Below are 22,543 nucleotides of genomic sequence, written 5' to 3'. Positions count from 1 at the left end.
GAGAGAATGCACAAGCTGGGGAAGGGACAGAGGGAGAGGGAGGAGCAGCCTCCCCGTGGAGCAGGGAGCCTGATGAGGGGCTCCATCCCAAGACCCCAAGGATCATGACCTGAGCCAAAGACAGACGCTTAACCGACTGAGCCACCCAGGCACCCCTTCTCCAGCCCTTAAAAAAAAATCTGTCGGGTGCTATTCACAGACACAACATCCTCCCATTAGTAAAATCTCCAGTTGTGCACGCACACACTCACACCTACACCCACACCCCCACCAGCATGCACACGCAACCCCTGCCCCCCCCACAGGAAGGGACAAAAGGAAGGGAAAGAAGGCAACATGTGCATCTGCTGATGCTCACATGGCCAACTCTTGGCTGAAGATCCACACAGTGTTGGAAAAAGCCCTCTAGAAATCCTGGGTACTCTCCCAAGAACATGCGCCCTTGTGGAGAGTCACGGCCGCGGACAGAAAGAGCGCTCGGCCAAGCACAGGAGGCAGGGTAGACGTTAGTCACCACGTTTATTGATCAGTCCCGGTGTGCAGTGCCGGGCAAAACACTGGAGGGAATCACAGTGGAGGCCGGAGGGTCAACAGCTACGATCACGAGCCTCACGAGTACATTTAGCTGGATGGAGGTGATACAGGTTGAGCGTACGCAGACATGTGGGACCAACACAGATCCACGCATTGCTCACTCACCACAAGTTTATTATGAGAAAGTACTGCAGCAACCAGGGCGCAGAAGCCATTGGGACACGTGGGTTAAGCCAAGATCAGAGATGTAATTTGCCACACCGGCGATGCGTGGAAGCTACTGGAAAACACTAGAAGATACCAGGAACTTGGTGAATCTGTTTTCTTAACTGTACATCCCCTTTTGTTCAAGTTCACATTAGTCATCCACTTCGGCATGAAATACGGGCCCTTGATTCAACAAAGTACCAGGACAGCTTTATGTTAATAAACATGTTTCTCAAGTAAAATCAGCCTGTTGAGAGTTCTCAAAGGTCAGACACAGAGTCTGGAGGTTAATAACGTATTTCTTCTTCTTCTTCTTCTTTTTTTTTAAACTTCCATCATATGAAAGACCATCCAATAAATTTTAGTGAACAGAGGCACATACATTACTGTCCTCTATCTGGGAAATCTCATTTATATTTTCATGTATTTTAAAAATTGTTTTAAAGTAGGGTTGCTACCTAAAATACAGGACGTATGTTAGGGTGTGGGACATACTCGTGCTAAAAAAAAAGATCCGTTGTTTATCTGAAATTAGAATTTAACAGGACATCCCCTATTTTTATTTTTATTTTTATTTTTTTTCATCCCCTATTTTTATTTGCCGAATCTGATAGCCCTATGGTTCCACCTTTGGAACTTCCTGAGGTTCCCAATAACGCAGGGAGGGCCTGATTTGTCTTTCTATATATGCTAACCGTGTTGAAGGGGAAGGCTTTTTCCTCTGGAAGGAAAATTAGATTTTGTAGAGTTTACTTAAATAATGGAGACAACTTCATGTCTTACGCCTTTTATCATTTAGCAGTACCTGCTTTAGGCCGCTGAATGCTTACCTTGAAATATTTAAGATGACCGGTCATAAACACTAAACATGATATCGCAGCCTGAGAAATAGAAAAACTAACATCCGGCTTGAAAAGTCCCCTATAATATATGGTCTTGTCCTCAGTAATTTTTTGTCTGTTAGCACATGGCCCTCCCACCTGAAAAATCAAATGGTGACACTCACATCTTATTAGGTTACACCACCTCCCTTCCCCTATTCATGGTCCCTTCTTGCCACTGTCCTCCCCTTTCTCCTTTTCACACTGATTTTTTTTTCCGTGATTGAAATCTCCGACCTTTGTGCATCCAGAAGAATGTCAGGCCTGGAACAATGGATGGTCATGGTCCCATGAAAGCAAGGGAAAGAAAAGCTCGCTTGTCAGAGGCTTGGAGGAATGGAAGCCATGCTCCCTCCCTCCCTCCTCCCTTCCAGTCTTCTTTCCTTTTTTATTCCTACACTAGCATGTACCCTTGTTTCTGTCAAAAATGCCTGCGTTAATTTATCGAACTGTCAAGACAATGTTGCCCCCCCCCCCAAAAAAAGATAAACAGAGACGCGCCGGCAGAGTGGATTGATGCATTCTAATTTAGAAATGTGCCTCCTACTATCTAAATTTATAGCTCATGTCTTATTTTCATCGAGATTTCTAAATTAGAGGAGAGAGATTTCAACCCTAATTTGCATGGATAAGTTCACATGGAATTCCAGCTGTGGTGAAGGAATGCAAAACGATAACAATGATTGAATTCCCACATCCATTCACTATTGATTTTTCTTTTTTTTAAACACACAGGAGAATACACTTATATGTAAAGAACATACTTATATGTTTGGTTTGTGTGTGTGTATATATATATAAAATTAATACAATTATTGACAAATACATAGATTGTATTTAACAGCACAGACAGCCTTGACCTTCAAAGCCATCTGTGTACCACCTCACACCAGTGAGAATGGGGAAAATTAACAAAGCAGGAAACCACAAATGTTGGAGAGGATGTGGAGAAAGGGGAACCCTCCTGCACTGTTGGTGGGAATGGGAACTGGTGCAGCCATTCTGGAAAACTGTGTTTTCCTCCAAGAGTTCCTCAAAGAGTTAAAAATAGACCTGCCCTACGCCCCAGCAATTGCACTGTTGGGGATTTACCCCAAAGATACAGATGCAGTGAAACGCCGGGACACCTGCACCCCGATGTTTATAGCAGCAATGTCCACAATAGCCAAACTGTGGAAGGAGCCTCGGTATCCATCGAAAGATGAATGGATAGAGAAGATGTGGTTTATGTATACAATGGAATATTCTTCAGCCATTAGAAACAACAAATACCCACCATTTGCTTTGACGTGGATGGAACTGGAGGGTATTATGCTGAGTGAAATAAGTCAATTGGAGAAGGACAAACATTATATGGTCTCACTCACTTGGGGAATATAAAAAATAGTGAAAGGGAATAAAGGGGAAAGGAGAGAAAATGAGTGGGAAATATCAGAAAGGGAGACAGAACATGAGAGACACCTAACTCTGGGAAACGACCAAGGGATAGTGGAAAGAGAGGTGGGCAGGGGTTTGGGGTGACTGGGTGATGGGCACTGAGGGGGGCACTTGACGGGATGAGCACTGGGTGTTATTCTATATGTTGGCAAATTGAACACCAATAAAAAATAAATTTATAAAAAACAAACAAACAAACAAACAAAAAACCAAAGCTATCTGTGAATGGAGCCCGCGTATGCCAGTTTTTATCCTGGGACTGACTACACGTGTTTTCCCCCCTCTTGGGCAGGTACATAGGTTACAACTCTCCTTTGTACCTCGAGTCTTTCTGGAAAAGAGGAAGTGCCAGAGGAGTATGGGAAATTACGTTGAGGCCAAGAGGCCATGGGGTTCAACATCACCATATAAAGGCAGAGTTAAGCGATCTATGTCATTCAAGCAGAAAAAAATCTCCACGTACCTTCTGGCTCTTAATATTCACTATGGGAAGTTCGCATTCCATATGGAGCCATTTGTCACACATCTCTTTGCCTTTTAGAAATATAAATTCCAAATTCAATCTTTAAGACAACTTTCCTTCTGCTCTTTGGATAAAATTATGTCTCTGAACGTCCTTCACCAACCTCCAAAAGAAAAAAGTCAGGCTGTTGTCTCACTTCAAACACATGACCAGAAGAGGGTTTGCTTCTGATGGGGGCGGGGGGCGGGGGATGGTTACACTGTGTACATGATAGACTCTCTCCAGGGGCAAAGCAGCCTCCATCCTTCTGCACCAGCAGATGAAGCGGGCCATAGAACTGGGTCACTAGAGGGGAGGGCCCACCTTGGATGTTCTAGAAGCTTCTAAAGCTCAAGGAGGGTCCACATCTCCATTTTGAACATGTGTTTGGCGTTGCATCTGAAGTAGGAGCCCCGTTGGACTCCTGTTACTGGCCTGCTGAGGTGTTTCTGATGGTGAATGTTGCTGGACATGGGCTGCCTGGCATTGCCTAGAGACCAAGTCACGGCCCCACTCTGCTGGAGCTCCCCTGGAACCCGGAGGAAGGAGGAAGAGCAGACCGTGCACAGGCCCCACCGGCAATGACATCTTCCTTCTGGCCCCCCCTCCGCCCCCTGCCTGCTGCCCCTCTGGAGTGGGGTCCCGCTCAGGGGCCCGGGGCCGAGGTGCTCATGTGGCTGTAGGAGTACCTGGACAGAGAGGCCCCCGTGGTCCTGCCTTCCTCCTCCTCTCCCACCTCGCCTCTCGGCCCTGGGGGACCGGGGTGGGGGCAGCAGGGGAAGGTGGCCAGGAAGCCGAGGCGGAAGCGCTTGTTCATGAAGCAGTAGATGATGGGGTTGACGCAGGAGGAGGTATAGGACAGCAGGAGGATGAAGGAAATGGGGGTCCCCGAGAGGCGGCGCTCGGCAGAGGCCGTGTCGTAGGCCCGCCAGGCGTTGGCGCTGAAGATGGGCATCCAGCACAGGAAGAAGAGGACCACGATGACCATGAGCATGCGGATCACCCGCTTCTTGGCCATCAGGTTGGCCGTAGAGCTGGTGCTCCTGATGCGGTTGAGCCTGCCGCTGCCGGGGGTGGACAGCTGCCGGAGCTCCAGCCTCCGGCGGGGCCTGGCCTTCTGCAGGTAACAGCCGTCGCCGTCCTCATACCTGCCGCTGCTGCCGGTGCTCGGGTTCCTGTCTGCAGGGGGGCAAGGGACACCCCTGACTGCTGGGGACGGGCGAGGGAGCCTCCCCGCTGCAGCAAGGGGGTCGCTCCAAGCCTGAGCACCCTGGGGCCTCGCTGCCAAGGGTGATCACTGATCGACAGTGGCCCTTTCCTTCAGAGGAAAAGCCACTTAACACTAATAAACCAATGTGGGGCGCCCGGGGGGGCTCAGGGCGCTCGGGTCACGATCTGTGGGTTTTGAGATCAAAACCCACATTGAGTCTGCCTGAGATTCTCTCTCTCTCCCTCGCCCTCTGCCCCTGCCCCTGCTCTCTCTGTCTCTCTCAAATACATATTAATTAAATCTTAGAAAACAATAATATAGGCTCTATCATACACATACTATATAATAAAAGAATCTTCTATGCACGTCAATTATAAGGATCATAATTATTAGATAATGAACACACTCTTCCCCTCCCCAGATTCTCAGGTAAGGCTCCTGCTTGCTCGGTCAGCCTCTGGAATGCGTTTACTGAGAGGCCTGGACAAGGAGCAGGAATCAACCCAGATGGAAGCAGCTCTAGTTGTGGTAAAAGAGCGGAGGGGTGGGGGTGGAGTGAGAAGGGCACCCAGTTGTATCCACAGAGGGGTGGGGGTAAATTTTAGTGGCCAGGGGATCGCAGTGCGTGGGAAGAAGCTAGGTTTTGGGCAACTGCGTGTGACAAAGAAAGGATGGGGAATCGGAGTTATAATTCTCTTCGGTTGCGGAAGGGGTCCCTTTGAACGCAGCACTGCAGAAAATGAGGGATGCCCAACCCTCAGGTGATAATTGGGTACGTGCACATTATGTCATTTTGTTCCACGCAGCACCATTTTGAGGGGAACATATTCACCATTTTACAGATGAGGGAATAGGGACGTGAGGTCTTATGACTGTGCCTTACGACGTAGGGCCTCCTAAGGATACTTGCAAAAATCCCCAACATACACTCTGGGTGTATCTATTTAAGTCACGGGAGACAAGCTTTTGTGAAATGTTGGCATAAACAGAGAGCGAAAAGATAGTTACCCCTAGCAGACTTCTTCTGGATAGCATCAAATTTTATTCCTTGGTAAAGTTCCAAAGAGATCAATCCGTATGCCACCATCATCACAATTCCAGGAATAAGAAAGAGGATGAGTAACAGGAACGTGTGCCTAATAAAATAAAAAGAAAATTCAATAACCATCAACTCTAGTATTTCAGACTCAGACGGGATGGAATAAATAGGGTTCATCTCCATTTTAACTGGTCTGAGCAAACACATTAATTACTAGTATTTAATAGCCTCGGAAATTCTATGTCTGGAAGTTCAGTCATTTGAGGTTGTTCTCTCTCTCTCTCTCTTTTTTTTTTCTTCAGGTAGTCTCTTATGGGGACGAGTTAGATTGGAAAAGGTTGGTGTGATTCTGTGCCTGAAACACATCTTCATGTAAAACCAATGAGAACGACAACAAAGGGTATGTGAATAATCTCAATAAAGCTGCTACCAAAAACATAATACTTACAAGAGCTTACGCTCACTGAGGACTTACTGATCAATGTGCCAAGCTAAGTATTATATATAGACTAATATTTCATATATACACATACGTAACATTAGATTTAACTCCCATCGTCATCCTTGTGGTAGGCACTATGATCATAATACCTATTTCACATGTGAGGAAACTGAAATTCATGGGGATTAACTCATTCGTCCCAAGTCACACACCTAGTGGCAAAGGTGCGGTTTGAACCCAAAGAATACGATTCTAGAACAGTGCTCTTCAGCATCACAATATACTATGTGTTGACTCTACAACAGAACCATCAAACGCATACATAGGAATGATGGAAAACCTCCTTGGTTTTGCAAAATCTGGTGTCCCGGCTGTGCCCGACCCCTTGGCACGGTGGCGTTCCCATTCTAGTGCCTGGCCGGGGCAGAGCTGTGCTTTCTCTAAACAGGTTTGATTCCTGAAGCACCACAGCCTTCTTTATGAGTCTGGCCCCTAAATCATTTTTGCCGTCTGGCATGTGTAAGGTTACACGATCAGGCCATAAAATTGTCAGAGGCTCATGGTGGCGGGGCCATTTCTCATTTCAATTGGACATATTTTGATAAGATTCCTTTTCAAGTCTTGGAAATGTTTCTCTCATTTGCAAGATAATTCTGTGTGTGTGTGTGTGTGTGTGTGTGTGCGTATGTTACTCGGTGGAAATAAAAAAAAGAAAAGAAAGGAAGGTAAAGAAGCAGAGATTATCTCAGTTTTGAGCCATTTTTGAGTGTCTAGTTTCCCTGATCCTAAAATAGGCTTGGAATTAGTAAACGTAGTACCCTCTGCTTGTATTTTTTAAGCTATTTAATGACACTTTCATACACATACTCTTATTTGAATCTTACAGCCACCCAATGAGGTAGATTTTAAAAAAACCAGCAACCTGTATTATTGAACCCTTGCATAGACAGAGAACCTGAACCTCAGAGCGGTTACGTGAACTTGCCCAATGTCGGTTGGCTAGTCAGCAAAGAATCAAGTCTTAGATTCGAGCCTGTTTATTTCTAGGGAAGCGTTCCGTGCCAGAACCATAGCTCTTAAAAAGAAAAAAAAAAAAAAGCCCACGTGGGGTTTGGGACTCATTCTCTGCTTTATCTTCAGTTCTTAGGAAAATCAAAACCCCCCAGATCCTCTAGCCGAACCCTCCCCTAGACCATCCAGAGGCATTCTGCTCTGTGGGTGAGCAGAGAGGCTCTGCATCTTCTCGTTTTGTGACCTTGCTCCACTCACTTAACCCCTCCAGGTCTCAGTTGCTTTATCTGTAAAACGGGCCCAATGATAGTACCTACCCTATAGGGTTTTGAGGGGATTAACTGAGCTAATATGTGGATGGCATTTAAAACAGAGACCAGGTGTTCTCTCTCACCATTATCCTAAAGAAGCGGTTACAATAATCCTTCCCCAAATCTCCAGGAAACTGATCCCCCGGCCACTCCAGACAACACATTCCAGTTCCTATAAAAAGCGTGGACTCGAACAAGTCGTATTACACGAATAAACACCACAGGCCTTACCAGGACTGCTGCATCACATCGTTTGGCAGTAGAAAGCGGCACATGTTCGCCGTCTGGTTGTTAGTTTTGGTAAAAGGCACCAGGTTGCTGTAGATGGGGTAGGGAGTCATGATGGTAAAGGACAGGCACCAGGTGGTGGCGATCACCTTCAAAGCGTGGGATTTCGTCTGCCAGACCCGGGACTGTAAGGGTTTGCAAATCGCACCGTATCTTTCCAGAGATATGGCTACCAGGTTAAAGGTGGATACGCTCACCGACGTGCCTGGAAAACAGAGGAGCACTCTTTCTTTGGCTCTGAAATCCAAAGTTTATTTGCACACTAGCTCAGCCATATCTGCTCTGCACAGGTTTGATAACAAGCGACAACACTCAGGGGGTAAGGAAGTATCATGTACCTGTTTTTTTTTTTTTTTTAATGATTTATTCCCAGCTTCAACCTGTTTTTTTTTTTTTTAATGATTTATTCCCAGCTTCAAAGAGGACTTAAGGCAGTTAAAGAAATGTCTCTACGAATGCATCTTGCTGCCAATTATTCAAGAAGTTTATTGAATTTCGACTGCAGCCACACTCCTTCTCAGGCTGAAGTTGCTCATTAATCAATAACCAAGGGGGTGAGATGTGTTCCTACCCCGCAGAAGAGGTTTTTGGGGCCACCCAGAGAAAAGCTCCAGTGCGGAGCATAACCTGAAATCAAACTCACCTAGGAGCCCGGGGTTCTCAAGGCCTGGGACCCGGAAAGGTCACTGGGGTCTGGGCGGGAGGCATTAAAACTTTCAGAGAATGTCTAGTACAGACTGTCGTAAGAATGAAACACAGTGAATTTTTAAAAAGCAGTTTGTCGGGATCCCTGGGTGGCGCAGCGGTTTAGCGCCTGCCTTTGGCCCAGGGCGCGATCCTGGAGACCCGGGATCGAATCCCACGTCGGGCTCCCGGTGCATGGAGCCTCCTTCTCCCTCTGCCTGTGTCTCTGCCTCTCTCTCTCTCTCTCTCTCTCTCTGTGTGTGTGTGACTATCATAAATAAATAAAAATAACAACAAAAAAAGCAGTTTGTCAACAAAGCACATAGTGAAGAAAGGATGAGGGGGGGCACGCCTTTCTGTAACTAAAGGTTGCTCCTGGTGGGGGGACTGGAGCTTCCCGCAGCATTCTGTTTGCTGTTCCGTGTATCGTAGGACAAGCATGTGTCACCAGGGAGAAAGACCTCAGAACACCTCATTTAAAATGATGTGCGTAGGCATCGTCAGAGAAGCTTAATTACCCTTAATTTTGGTATTTTGAGCGTGTATAGTTATTATCACGTCTTATGCCCTTAAAAGTCCCCTTAATTATTCATCCATGCATTCTGTCAATTTTTTCTGATTACCTTTAGCAGGATTTCTTAAACCTTAGAGTTGATCTAAGTTTGGGAGAAGAAATTCTCTGAAACCATGTCTAAAAATGTTCTTTTCCTAGGGGAAAATACCTACAGTATTCCTTAGAGACTTGAAGGGATTTACAACCCCAAGATTGTTAAATAAAAACTCACATTCTGAGACAGGAGGTCTGTGTTTTCCTACATTTTACCCCAAGGAACTGATGACATTTAGATTACAGAGTGTAGCTCCAAAGACTTCAGGGTCAAGTCTGTGTAATGGGCCCACTCTTATTATAAACCCACCATCAGGTAAGCATTCTTTTCTTTTCTTTTCTTTTCTTTTCTTTTCTTTTCTTTTCTTTTCTTTTCTTTTCTTTTCTTTTTTCTTTTCTTTTCTTTTCTTTTCTTTTCTTCTTTCTTTTTTCTTTTCTTTCTTTTCTTTCCTTTCCTTTCCTTTCCTTTCCTTTCCTTTCCTTTCCTTTCCTTGTTTCCTTTTCTTCTTTCTTTCTTTCGGCTGCCTATGAGGAGCTTAATGAATATTAACTTAATGAATATTAGGAATAGTATTGAGGAGAACACAAAATCAAGGGAAGAATCAAGATCCCCAGATTTAAAAATCCAACAAAACTGTTATGGCATCGCACATAGCTTCAGCACTATCTTGCTTTTCATTTTAGCTATTTTTAAAAACCCTTTGGGTTTTTTTTTTTTTCCAGGTGAAACTCACATCACATAAAATTAACCATTTTCAAGCGGGCACTTCTGTGGCATTTATTACATTTACAGTGTTGTGCAATCACACAAGCACTCGCTTTTAATCTCCTTTCACAGACCCTGGCTAAGACTCTTAAATAATATTATCATAAGATACATATGGGTGGGCCTTGAAAACTGAAAGCCCTCGGGGATGCTGGTAACTATTATTGCTTCATTGTTTACTAATGACCCCTTCCATTTGTGAGTCTGGTTTCGTGTTCAGAGTTCTTGGACAAGGACTGACACTTTCTGGGTTGTTTGTCTGTGGCACACAGATCAGTAATTCATCACCCGTTTTGTCAGGGCTGGATCCCGCTTCCTCCACTGGGGAGAAGGTAAGACTTTGAAAGCTCTCCGGGGTGGCCTGCCCGAGATGGCCCAACTCAGCGCTGCACAGCTTGCAAGGCTTAGGTCAGAACAAAAAACTCCCCTCCCTCATTTCCCCGCCTCCCCTCCTCCCCGCAGCTAGTTCTCAGGATGGGCAAGGAAAGAACTAGGCAACCTGGCAGACGGGGAGGCCGAGACATCTCTTTGTGCAGCTTCAGGAGAGCTACGGCAGTTGGCAACTGGGGCAGCTTACTCACCCGGCACCGTGGTGGCTTCCGATCCAGGCTCACATCTCTGCCCTGAGGCTTACCTACCACCTGGCTGTCCCTGGGCACATGGGTGACCTCTCTGTGCCTCTGTCCCCTCCTCGGCGAGACTGTGAAGGATGACTACTGTATACCTTGCAGGGTGGGTTGGGAGGTGAGACGGTGGGAGTAAAAGCCCTTTGTACAACATCTGGTGCATAAAAGTACTCAAAAATATCAGCGCTCCTGGTTTTTATTTGTCACCGTCATCATTTTGATTGGCAAAGGCAGCGAGCTGCATATCTCAGCCAACCGGGGTGAGCTTAGTGACCCACAGGCTCTGGGAGCATAGGCAACTCCTCACATAGTGCCAGAGGGGCTCTCTGTCTCTCTCTCTGTCTGTCTGTCTGTCTGTCTCTCTCTCTCTCTCTGTCCAAGAGGGTCTCAGCCCCTTGGGATCAGGCTGGGAAGTGAATCTTGACACAGGCATCGAGAGCTGGGATGCAACTGGTTCTCACCTAGCCCTGGTTCCCTGGGAAGGCAGGAGCAGCGACAGAAAGGACCCTCCTCCACCACCCTCACCACCCGCAGAAGCCACGGCTTGGGTTGGGCAGGGCTCCCACCTTCCAGGAAGGGACCGGGTGGCTCGAGTCCTTTTATCTTTCTAGCACAAGCAAGCAAAGCCAACCTCTTCTGCGGTTTCTCTGCAACTCCCTCCGAGAAACTGAGCTCTGCAAACGGACGACCGGGGACTGACTCCCGGGGTGGGGGGAGGTGGGGGGGGGACACAGGAGAATGGGCCTACCTTAACACTAGCACCTGCGTCCCCGCACCCAGCCCCACACAGCCAGATGCTTTTTTGGGGTTCTGTTCTGTTTTGGCTCTGGCCTCGCTGAGGCTGCCAGGGGCTTGGGAAGGTCGAGCCCAGCGAGAGCCCCCAGCAGCCACTCACCCATGAAGTAGGTGGTGGTCTTGCAGACGGCGCTCCCGAAGATGAAATCCTTGAGCAGGTTGGGGATGAGGTTGAAGGGCATGCAGAAGAGGCACAGCATGAGGTCGCTGACGGCCAGGGACAGCAGGAAGATGTTGGTGACGGTGCGCATCCTCTTGTTCCGAATGAGCACCGTGATGACCAGCGTGTTCCCCAGCACGCTGAGCAGGAAAATCAGGGAATACAGGAGGATCTGCACAGCCGGCTGCCACTCTGCGGGGGGACGGGGCGAGCCGGGAGGGGACGGGAGCAGAACGTTAAAACCTGAGCACACCAAGTCAACGGCTGTTTCCTGCAGACTCTTAATTTTAATTTATTTTAGGGGCGAGGGAGGGTGGACCCCACCGAGCCCCACTATCCCTCCATTGACAGCACTTGGCCGAAACAGACCGAGGAGGAGGAGCGCACCGAGTGACCCGGTGGCTTCTAAAGGGTCGGTTTGTTAAAGCATCGCCCGGGGCCCCACTTTTTCTTAAGAACAAAGCTTCTCCAGTGACTGGTGGCTGCTTTCTCGCCCAGCTGCTAAGCGTCATTTCCCTTTCATCACTTTTTCACGCTGGATTTCCCCCCCAGGAAAGGTGACAGCTAGATGGTGACAGCACCTTTTCTGCGCTGCTGGTAAGTTCCAGCTTTGACACTTGCACGCACACACAGACACACACACACACACACACACCCCGGCTTATTGCACTTCAGCTCCTCCTCCCTTGGCTTTTGCCGATCCCCCCACCCCAGCGCCCGCCACCCCGACCCCGCGTGCCGGGGACCCCTCAGCTCTCCGGCGGGGAGCAATAAGGGCATTTGACTCCGTCCTGCGTTTCGCTCCATCGTCCAAACTTGCGACCGTCTGACTTCGCGCAGCCTTGCCCAAGGGGACCTGGCTCGGTTTTCCCCATCAGCCTGGTCTTGGCTGAGCTCTCCCCCCACCTCATCTCCGGGGAATGGAAAGAGTGAGGGGCCGGCGCCTACCTTTGGCGGCGCGGGGCTGCTCCAGGCAGACCAGGGTCTCGTTCTCGAGCCCCAGCTCACAGGGCGGGGGGACGTCGCTGCCATTCCCAAGCAGGCTGTCGGCCACCTCCATCCTCGCTCGCTGCTGTCCCAGTGCCGGCGGCCGGCGGCCGGTGAGTGCGCACCCTGGGCTCACGCCTCTGGCGCCCGGGGAGCCTGCCCGGGGCGACCTGCCGCCGAGGGGCCGGGAGGGAGGGGTTTCCAGGTGTGGGCTTTTCCAGCCATTCCTGCGGCCGACGTGACTTCCCGCACTGGGTCGGGCTGGGCAAGCGTTGGCTCCCCCAGGGCAGGCCGCGCCGGCTCCACCTTCGGCGCCCACCCCTCCCGTGCCCGTGCCCGGCCAGGCCCAGGGCCCCGAGCGCAGCCCGCAGGCTGCCAGTTAACCCTTCCCACGCTTGTCCGCCCCGGGCACCCACGCCAGACACAGCCACGCTCACTCCCCCAGTCAGTACCTCTCGCCTCTGAGTGGGGACCTGGCCCCAACCTGGACACGCGCAGGAGAAAGCCCACGCTGGCTGAGTGACACAGGGACAATCAAGACGGTAACAGATACGATAATGCAGGCCATCGGCACTGAAGGGCACGCAGGGACTGCCGCCCTACCTCCTTATAGAAAAGCAATTAGTGCCTTTTTAGCTTTGGAACCATGCCCGGCCGTGCGTGTGGACAGGCCCGCCCGCCGGTTGTTAAGTTGTTACCAACCCCAGGGCTATTTCTCGTGGTCGCTGCCCTCGTTAGCTGGAAGGACAGGGGTGCTTTGGGATGGAGGTTGCTGGATCCTTATTACAAAAAAACCTTAGTGAGACCTCCCATTCGTTCATGTATTCACTTGCCCATTCACTCGGCACAGACTCACTGGGAGGCCACCGCTCGCCACGCACTTTCTGAACACGGAGGCCAAGTCGTGGACAGGACCCTTGCGGGGAGAATTAAGCACCACGACGGAAGTCAAGCCAGAGGATGGGCCGGAGGGGAGTGGATTGGGGATACTAATTCAGAGGAGGTGCTCAGGAAAGGCGATCGGAAGGAGGGGGCTGGGATCCGAGACCTGGAAGACAAGGAAGCCTAAGGGAGATCTGGGGAAAGCGTCTTCCAGGCAGGAAGAACAGTGGCTGTTGGCAGAGGCCCCAGCAAGTGCAAAGGCCCTGAGGTGGGAATGAGCTTGGCCTCTTTGGGGAACAGCTGACAGTAGGAGCGAGTGAGGGGCAAACGGTGAGAGGTAAGATCAGAGGGGAAGGCCGGCCTGGGAGTCTGGGCTCTCGCTGAAGCTCAGTCACCCTCCAAGTCCCTTAGTGTCCTTCATACGGATGGTCCCCTCAGTTGAGACCTTTGGGGAAGTAGATGACAGCCGTGGCACCTGTGTTTCCAACATGCCACTTGGCGGGGCTGACACTGGGCCCATTGGCCAGGTGTCGCTGGGCCGCTGTGTACCGACAGCTCTCGATTGACAGAGCTCCGCACTGCGTCTTTGCTGAATACGGATGAACCACCTGGCACGTGTGCTGCGGGGGCTGAGGATGTGGGCTGGGAGGGTAGAGGACACCTCTTTTCTTTGAAACCACGGTCACGGCAACTGGAAGTGGAAGGAAGATTGGAGAAGCTGCCAGCAGTCAGTAAGAGGCCAGGCTTCGGCACCAGGCGGACCTGGGATCGAATCCTGGCTTCCCCGTTACCTGCTGGGCGCTGCCGGGCAGGGCTCTCAATCCCTCCAAGACTCACTCCCTTCTGTCCAATGGGGATCAGGACGGCTTCAGAGACATTTATTATGAAAATCGGCCAATTGCCTCAAGCCAGGGGCAGGGCCAGACCCAGGAGGTGTGCACCCAATCACACATCACAATACCAGAGGCCGTCAAATAAGTTATTATTTTCCTTCCAAGCGCAGAGAGAGAAATTGAGGCTCAGAGGGGCTCCGTGATTTGCTGGGGAGAACCAGCGCTGGCCACCGCCCCCCCCCCCGGATGCCCATCCTGGCTCCCCTCCCCGCGGCCTGGAACCCCCTGTGTTATCCTAGGATCTGCGGCCCGTCTGGTCAGGGCCCTCGGCTCTGCTCCTCCTTCCTGCCGGGTGCCCTGTTGGCCGAATCTTTCCAGCCTGGACTCTGCCCCTTAGGAGGGGGCCGGTGCGGTCCTGTCCTGCTCCGGGGAGGGATCGCCATTCAGGTTTAGAGCCCTGGGAACAGCTCTATGTCCCCCTGCTTCCATTCCCAGCAGTTGGCAGTTCAGCTGCAGAGGGAGCCCCCTCCTGAGGCTCATCGCCCCCATCAGCAGCTTTAGCAGGTGGAAGGATGTGCTGCTGCAGGTCCAAGGGCAGGAGAGGAGGGGGCTCCGCTGACCTGCCTCCCTCCCTTCTCCCTCCCTCCCTCCCTCCCTCCCTCCTTCCTTTCCTCTTTATTCCAAGCAACTCAGCAGTTGGCAGGAGGCAAGGCTGCAGTACAGGAGGGTGGGTGCTAGGGAGTCTGTAAACTCCCAAGCGGTGAGTGTGGCACATCTTTACCAACGTCAGTGCACATCGGAAACGCTTGGGTTAGTGCTTTAAAAAAAAACAACAAAAAATGGGGGTTTTCAGGCTCCCTCTCCCAGGGATTCTGACCCTCTAGCCCCAGACCTGAAAATCTGCTTTTTTATCCAACGTCCCTGTGATTCCAAAGGCAGTGATCCCAGGGTCACCTCTCCCGGGAAGCTCCCTGCGAGCCATTGAGAGATGAGCACAGGCACCCAGCGGCGGGCACCCGCGCCTGGCCTTCCCCTTTGGCCGGCTGAGGAACACAGACAAATCACCGCACCTCATGATGAGCTGATGATGAGCCTCAGCTTGCTCATCTCTAAAATGGGGATAACACAATGCTGCCCCTAAACAAAGCAATCCGTGGGAAGCCCTTGGAACAATGCCTGGGACACGGTGCTGGACACTCATCGTCAGTGGATAAGGCGACGCTAGGGATGTAGGGATGCTCTATTTACACCCCCCCTTACCACGGCCGGGTGAAGGGGTCTCTATCTCTAGCACTGGAGCCCAGTGATTGGCATAAAGTATGCGTTTGGGAAATGTGAATGGATGAAGCATAAAAAATAGGGAGAGCCAGTATTTCATTGCTTATTGTCCCTTTTTACGACTCCGTCACGTTGGCTCTTCTCCTGGCCAGCTCTGGATTTTTCTGAGTCTCCGGCCCAGGGTCACGTAGGAATGAAACCAGAAGAGAGAATTCCCACGGGAGATTTGAGGGCTTCCGAGGGAGGAACTGATGCATTTCCAGGGGATTAGTCCTTATTTCACGCATGTATTGGTGCCTCCAGGCGTCAGGCGCTGGGATGGGGCCGGGAACAAGCCACCAGCAAGGCTGGTACGAATCCTGCCCTCGTGAAATCAGTCCACAGACGGACACAGGTGACTATTATTAATACACTGGGCAAAACGGGAGTGCCCCGGGTCACCTCGGAGCCTAACCTGTGTTCAGATCCAGCTCCAGGCAAATTGATCATCATCGACTAAATTGAGTCGAAACGGTGTAGATGCCTCCCTGCTTCCAGGCACGCAGTACCCGCTGCAGAAAGTGGGCGCCTCCCGCACGACCCCCCCCAAGCCCTGTGGTGCTGGAGACTCTCTTCTCTGGCAAATACTCCAAAGACAGACCACCACGCACAACCTCACTTGGTTCTAAGGTAAGGAAATCCGTAGCCGCTCCCTAAACCACCCCATCTTAAGGAACAATTGTTCTGAGACACCAAAAAAAAAAATCCCTAAGTATTTTTTTTTCCTCATTAGCCCATCCCTCACACGGTCATTGCCAATTTTGTGGATCAAGAAAGAGAGAGAGAGAGAGGTATAATTAGAGGGGTCATGGGGATCCCTGGGTGGCTCAGCAGTTTAGCGCCTGCCTTCGGCCCGGGGTGATCCTGGAGTCCCAGGATCGAGTCCCACATTGGGCTTCTCGCAGGGAGCCTGCTTCTCCCTCCTCCTGTGTCTCTGCCTCTCTCTCTCTCTGTGTCTCTCAGGAATAAATAAATAAAATCTTTTTTTTTTTTACTATCAAACTAACAATATAAATTTTATTTATTTATTTATTTATTTATTTATTTATTTATTTACTTTCTTTTTATTGGAGTTCAATTTGCCAATATATAGCATAACAGCCAGTGCTCATCCCTTCAAGTGCCCGTCACCCAGTCACCCCCCCCCCACGCCCACCTCCCTTTCCACTACCCTTTGTTCATTTCCCAGAGTTAGGAGTCTCTCATGATCTGTCACCCTCTCTGATATTTCCCACTCATTTTCTCTCCTTTCCCCTTTATTCCCCTTCACTATTTTTTATAATTAAATAAAATGTTTTAAAAAGAAATAAATTCCTTATTCTTCAGTCTCCTCCCAAACACAGCCAGACCCCTGCCTGCTAGAATTCTCCTCTTCCCTCCCCCCCCCCCCCCATCTAGCCATCCCCAAGCTTCTGGAACCTCCTGGTAGGGCTGGGGCACTCCAGGGGTGGACCCCTGCTCCCTGCAGAGTGCATGCAACCTGGGTGCCTGGGGTGGGGGGACTCCCACCGGCTGTCCCTGGGGAAACCACGGTGGCTCCTTTCTGATGAAAGGAACGTGCTTCTGCAGGGGGATCCTGTTTGCTGAGGCTGTTGCTTGGCCAGCCACGGCTGGGTTTGGGCAAGTCGCTTTGCCTCCCTCGCTCGAACTTGATTTTCTTACCTGGAAGGTGGCTGTGCCCCCCCCCTCCCCCCGGACGGCTGGGACATTACAGGTCACCGGGTGTGGAAAGCGCCCAGGGGAGTGCTTGGCATGTCATGAACGTTCAGCAAATGAGAATAGCAGGCATTTACCATATTTCTTGTCCTTAGGGCTATTGAGCTCATCCTTAATGCCCCTGCCTCAAGATCACGTCTGTTAAATTGAATTTAAATAGAAAAAATTACTAAAAAAAGATCATGTCTCTTTATGGCTAGGAGCATAGTTTTCCAGCCTTTCCCTCTAAACACATCTTTTTAAAAGCAACTTTGGAATCACTCTGTGTATGGCATGCATCCTCCTCACTGCTCTTTGAAAATGCAGTTTTAATGAAAACTTTGATTTTTAAAGAAAAATTTTATTTGTTTACACAGAGAGAGAGAGAGGCAGAGACACAAGCAGGCGCCCTGCAGGGAACCTGACGCGGGACTCGATCCCAGGACCCCGGGATCACGCCCTGAGCCAAAGGCAGGGGCTCAAGCGCTGGGCCACCCACGTCTCCCTGATGAAAACTTTGAAAATGAGAAATTGACATTTTGCGAGGTTTGGAAAAATGTGTTTACTTTTTTAAAAGTTAGATAAGAAAGTGAAAAAAAAATCTATAACCTTATTACCCAGAGAATTTACAGAGTTTTGCATACATACTATTTTGTATATTCATTTTTTTTTTACCCAGCACTATTTCATTGTCATGTTCTAGTTCTTCTCCAGAGTATTATGTCAAAGTGGTGTCTATTTTTTCATTAAGAGTAGGTGCTCCAGGGGATCCCTGGGTGGCTCACTGGTTGAGCATCTGCCTTCGGCTCAAAGAGTGATCCCAGGGTCCTGGGATCGAGTCCCACGTCCGGCTCCCTGCAGGGAGCCTGCTTCTCCCTCTGCCTGTGTCTCTGCCTCTCTCTCTCTCTCTCTATCATGAATAAATATATTAAAAAAAAATAGGTGCACCTGGGGCACCCGGGTGGCTCAGTGTCTCAAGCGTCTGCCTTGGGCTCGGGTCCTGATCCCAGGGTCCTGGGATCGAGCCCTGTATTGGGGCTCCCTGCTTGGCAGAGGGTCTACGCCTCCCTCTCCCTCTGCCCCTTCCTCACACCTCCCTACTCCCGCTTGTTCTTTCTAATAAATCAAATATTTAAGAAAAAAAGAATATGTACTTCGATTTCCGAAAATATTTCCGTAGGGCTGAATGTTTTGTTATTGGGTTTAGCCCTCTATTTTCACAAGTGACGTTGTAGGGAACACTCATGCACACATTTTTGTAGCACAGGGTGGACATCGGTGACCTCGGGGCTGCCATCAGCCAGCTCCAAGGGCTCCATTCACACCGGATGCACCGGCGTGTCACCCCCTCCAGCTGCCAATGCCCAGGGTACCGCCTCCTCCAACCAGTAGCCCGAGGCCCTGGCAAGCCGCTTTCTAGAAGCTCCTCCCCATTTGTTTTTTTGTTTTGTTGTTGTTGTTTTAAGATTTCATTTATTTATTCATAAGAGAGAGAGAGAGGCAGAGACCCAGGCAGAGGGAGAAGCAGGCTCCATGCGGGGAGCCTGACGCAGGACTCGATCCCAGGACCCCGGGATCACGACCTGAGCCAGAGGCAGATGCCCAACCGCTGAGCCCCCCAAGGATCCCTCTTCATTTTTATTTTTAATTTTTTTAAGATTTTATTTACTCGTTCCCGTTTGTAAGGCTGCCTTTTATTACTACTGGTTCCTTATCCTCTTTACTAGCATCCGAGGGTATCAGTCCCCGTTTTCATTTTGCTGATTTAATGTATGAAAAAAGGCGCCTGGAGGTTGTTTTAATTTGCAGGGTTTCCATGGCCACAGATGCCCCCTGTTTTCCACGGGGTTCGCTGCCAGTCGCGTTCCTTCTCTGGCTATTCATGCAAACCTAAGATGAACCAGAGCGCCCTTTAGGGACTGTTGGTGTGCTTTGCCCATTTCTTTATCCCATCAACGAATATGGAGTGAACAGGTGCCATGAGGCGGGAACTTGGACGCGGGTTGGGTTCCCAGCAGCGAGCTCCCCCCACTGGGCTCCCAGCCTAGCGGGGGACACCCAAGAAGCACCTAGGTCAGCAGAGGACACGATGTCGCGCGGTGGTAAGTGCCATGAGGGAAAACAAAGCCAGCTTAGGGGGGTCAAGAGGGGCAGGGATCAGGGGAGGTGGCATCAGAGCAGAGATGGGAGGGAATTGAGGGAGTGAGGCTCAGGACTCCCTGGAGGAAGAACCTTCCAGATGGGATGTTCATTATGGTCTTCATGTCGTCCTCATTGCTCGATGGGAACTCTACTCAAACATAATGATGTTTGACTTACATCTGGCTGTCAGCAGCTGCTGAGTGGAGCTGTCGCTGCCTCCCTTCCCCCTTTTATGTCGTAACTGGATCCCCAATGTTTAACCGGGTACGTGGCTGCCCAGAGCTAATGCAATGTTTTCCAGCTTCCTCCACAGCGAGGGACGGCTCCGTGACAGGGTTCTGGCCAACGGGGTGTAGGCCGCACGAGCGTGCAGCTCCTGAGAAGTATCTTTACAGGGAGCTCGCAGACCCTTTTCTTTCCTCTTCCTCGTTCCCCTGGCTTGGATGGAGACGTGATCCCCGGAGCGGGGGCAGCCTCCTTGTATCACGAGGCGGGTGGTCGAGTGTAGCAGGACAGGCTCTTAAAAGGAATCTGGATCCTTGATGGTCTTAGAATTTATGTACCCGTTGGCCCGGGACTCCTTACCTTTACACTTCATGTATGTGACAAAGAAAAATAAACCTACTTTATTAAGCAAATGTTACTTTGGCTTTTCTGCCTCTTGCAGCCCAATTCTTTTTTTTTTTTTTTTTTTAGTTTTATTTTTTATTTTTTATTTTTTTTGCAGCCCAATCCTAACAAAAACACTGTGGATTCGAGTCTGCGTGTCTTAGCTGCTGGCGCTGCCTCACGCTATCCCTCCTCAGCTGTGTTCAGGCTACGTCACGGTGGCTTTCGCTTCTCTGACTCAGATCCTATTTCCGCAGCCTGCAGGTTTTCTGTCTGACTCCTTGCCTCCGACCTGGGGCCGAGCATTCTGGAGGGTCCGACGTTACCCCGCCTCCGAGCGGTCTTCTCCAGCCCACAGCCCCATTGCTCTGCCTTCTCCCTTCACTGCCACACAGCCCTGCCCTCCGATCCCGCTCCCTGGGACTTCATCAAACCGTCTTGCTTCTCAGGTGGAAGATACACCGCTGCCCAATTTCTCCCCGTGTCCCTAGGTCTCCACCTCCGCCGTAGCCCTGGTGGCCCTCGCCGCTCACGTGGGGAATGTCGTAGGCCTCAAAACCCATCTCCCTGCCCCCCCCCACACCAAGCCTCCCATCCCTCTTCATGCAGTAACTTGCATTTTTAAAACACAGACCAGGATGTCACTGGTCACCCGAAGCTCTCTAACCCAGTAGGGCCCTGCCCCTCCTCCTGGCTTCATCTTATACCCTTCCTCCTCCCGTCCCCCAGTCCATGCATGCAGGATGCGCTGGCTCCGGGCCCCCCTTGTCCCCTGACCCCCAGGCTGCGGGCACACACCGGCCTCTCTTCCCAGCCGCTCTGCCCCTGGCTTCCTCCCATTAGGCCTCACCCGCTGCGAGGGAGCAGGCTTCGCAGCCAACCCGCCCCTTGGGCCCGGACTAGACCAAGGGGCCCTGGTGGATGTCCAGATGTCTCCCGGTCTCTTCCTTCATTTCCTCTGCGCTTGCACAGCCCTCCCTCGGGTTCGTGATACTACGTGTGTGCCCTTGCCCCACTAGCCCGAAGCTTCACGAAGACAAGGACCGGGCCTGCTGCGGGCAGCTCTGTCATCAACCCCTCGAGGCAAGCACCCAGCTCCGTTCCTCGGGACCCCTGATGCATCAGAACTCCGTGGTGTTATCATTTCCTCTTTGCAGGTGAGGGAGATCCGTCCCACAGAGGCGGTACGTGCAGCCTTGGGCCTCTGTACTCACTGCATCACCGCATCAGCGTCACCCTAACACCTGCCACGTCCGACAGGGACCCAGAGCGGTTGCTGGCCGACTCCCACTCCCATCGGGGTCTCTGCACGGTTGCCGAGGGCCTGGTGAGCCTCTAAGACTCCAGGGCATGGAGTCGCCACCCGGTGGCGCAGCGGTTTAGCGCCGTCTTCAGCCCAGGGTGTGATCCTGGAGACCCGGGATCGAGTCCCACATCGGGCTCCCTGCCTGGAGCCTGCTTCTCCCTCTGCCTGGGTCTCTGCCCCCGCCCCATCTATCTATCTCTATCTCTATCTCTATCATCTCTATCTCTATCTCTCATGAATAAATAAATAAAATTTTTAAAAAAAAGGACTCCAGGGCATGAATCTCAGAATGGAATTCCACAGCGTGTGACACACACTGGGAGACACCCCTGGGGGCGGATGGTGGTAACTTGAGAGCCTGCGGGCAGACAAGGAGTCCCCCGGTCTTTCTTCGGGTCTCTGAGGACTGCTCGGAACAGGACGCCAAGAGGCAGCTGCCTGGAGGTGACCACGAGGACCTAGTGTGTGTCTCCACTGTGCAGCCTCCGCGATCTCACGTCAGCTGGGCTCCACCCTGGGCCTTTGTCCCTCTGAATGTCCAACGCCTCATCCTTAAAGTACAGATCGTAGTATGAACCTCACAGAGCCCTGTGAGGATCCCGTGGGATGAGGCACTGGTTGGAACGTTCTGGATGAACTCTGGTGACATGTCTGAGCCACACAAGCGCCGTTGATGGAGCCCCAGCTTCTGTTAGGACCACCTGGCCCTGCACCTCCCCGCCCCCCTTTGGTGTCCCCAACCCTCCCCAAGCCCCTTCCTCCTTCCTAAGTTAGAAGACAACTCGGTGGAGGAAGAGAGCTGTGGCTGCGCCTCTGGGGACGGCGGAGGCCTGGGCCCGTGTCTGCCAGCCAGTGTCCTACTCATTTACTGTCACTACCCAGGGACAAGTGCCCACCGTAGGAAGACAAGGTTGCCGCACACTGTCGGTCACTGAAGCCCTGAGGTTCCCAAGCATCCGGGGTGCGGGGGAGCTGACAACTGGGCTCTTGAGGGAACCTTTTAGAAAGCTGAGCCCGGCTGGCCTCTGGTCGACCCACATGTCCATTCTCTACTTTGGGATTGTCACGACTACCGAATCCATTAACTGGACTAAAAGTAAAAGCCAGTGGGAGCACGAGGGCCTTGAAATGTCTAAGCACCCGCAAGGCCGAGCTGGCTGATTACTGCTGAGAGGAGGGTCAGGAGAGCACTCTGGGCCTCCGCCCCCTCCCAGGCCCAGCGGATGCAAGGCCTAGAAATATAGATACTGTCTCTGCCTGTCAATAATAAAA

The 22,543-nt window shown here is 51.0% G+C and overlaps 1 protein-coding gene across 2 annotated transcripts; it reads right to left on the bottom strand.

Moving 5' to 3' along the window:
- Positions 1 to 500: 500 nt before the first annotated feature.
- On the bottom strand, positions 501 to 12,837 carry CCKAR (cholecystokinin A receptor). 2 transcript variants are annotated; one of them, XM_072808540.1, is made up of 6 exons: positions 12,449 to 12,837; positions 11,441 to 11,692; positions 7,806 to 8,067; positions 5,780 to 5,907; positions 4,251 to 4,740; positions 501 to 3,685 (listed from the first exon to the last, which is right to left on the bottom strand). In XM_072808540.1, the coding sequence occupies exons 1-6, from the start codon at positions 12,558 to 12,560 to the stop codon at positions 3,625 to 3,627; spliced, it is 1,305 nt and encodes a 434-aa protein (XP_072664641.1). In that variant the 5' UTR covers positions 12,561 to 12,837; the 3' UTR covers positions 501 to 3,624. The 2 variants fall into 2 exon arrangements, with proteins under 2 accessions (XP_072664641.1, XP_072664646.1); XM_072808545.1 differs by having other exon boundaries at positions 501 to 4,740; positions 12,449 to 12,835.
- Positions 12,838 to 22,543: the final 9,706 nt, after the last annotated feature.

Source organism: Canis lupus, chromosome 2, assembly GCF_048164855.1.
Source record: "Canis lupus baileyi chromosome 2, mCanLup2.hap1, whole genome shotgun sequence".
In the NCBI taxonomy this organism is placed as follows: Eukaryota; Metazoa; Chordata; class Mammalia; order Carnivora; family Canidae; genus Canis; species Canis lupus.
This window is presented reverse-complemented; position numbering and strand designations above follow the sequence as displayed.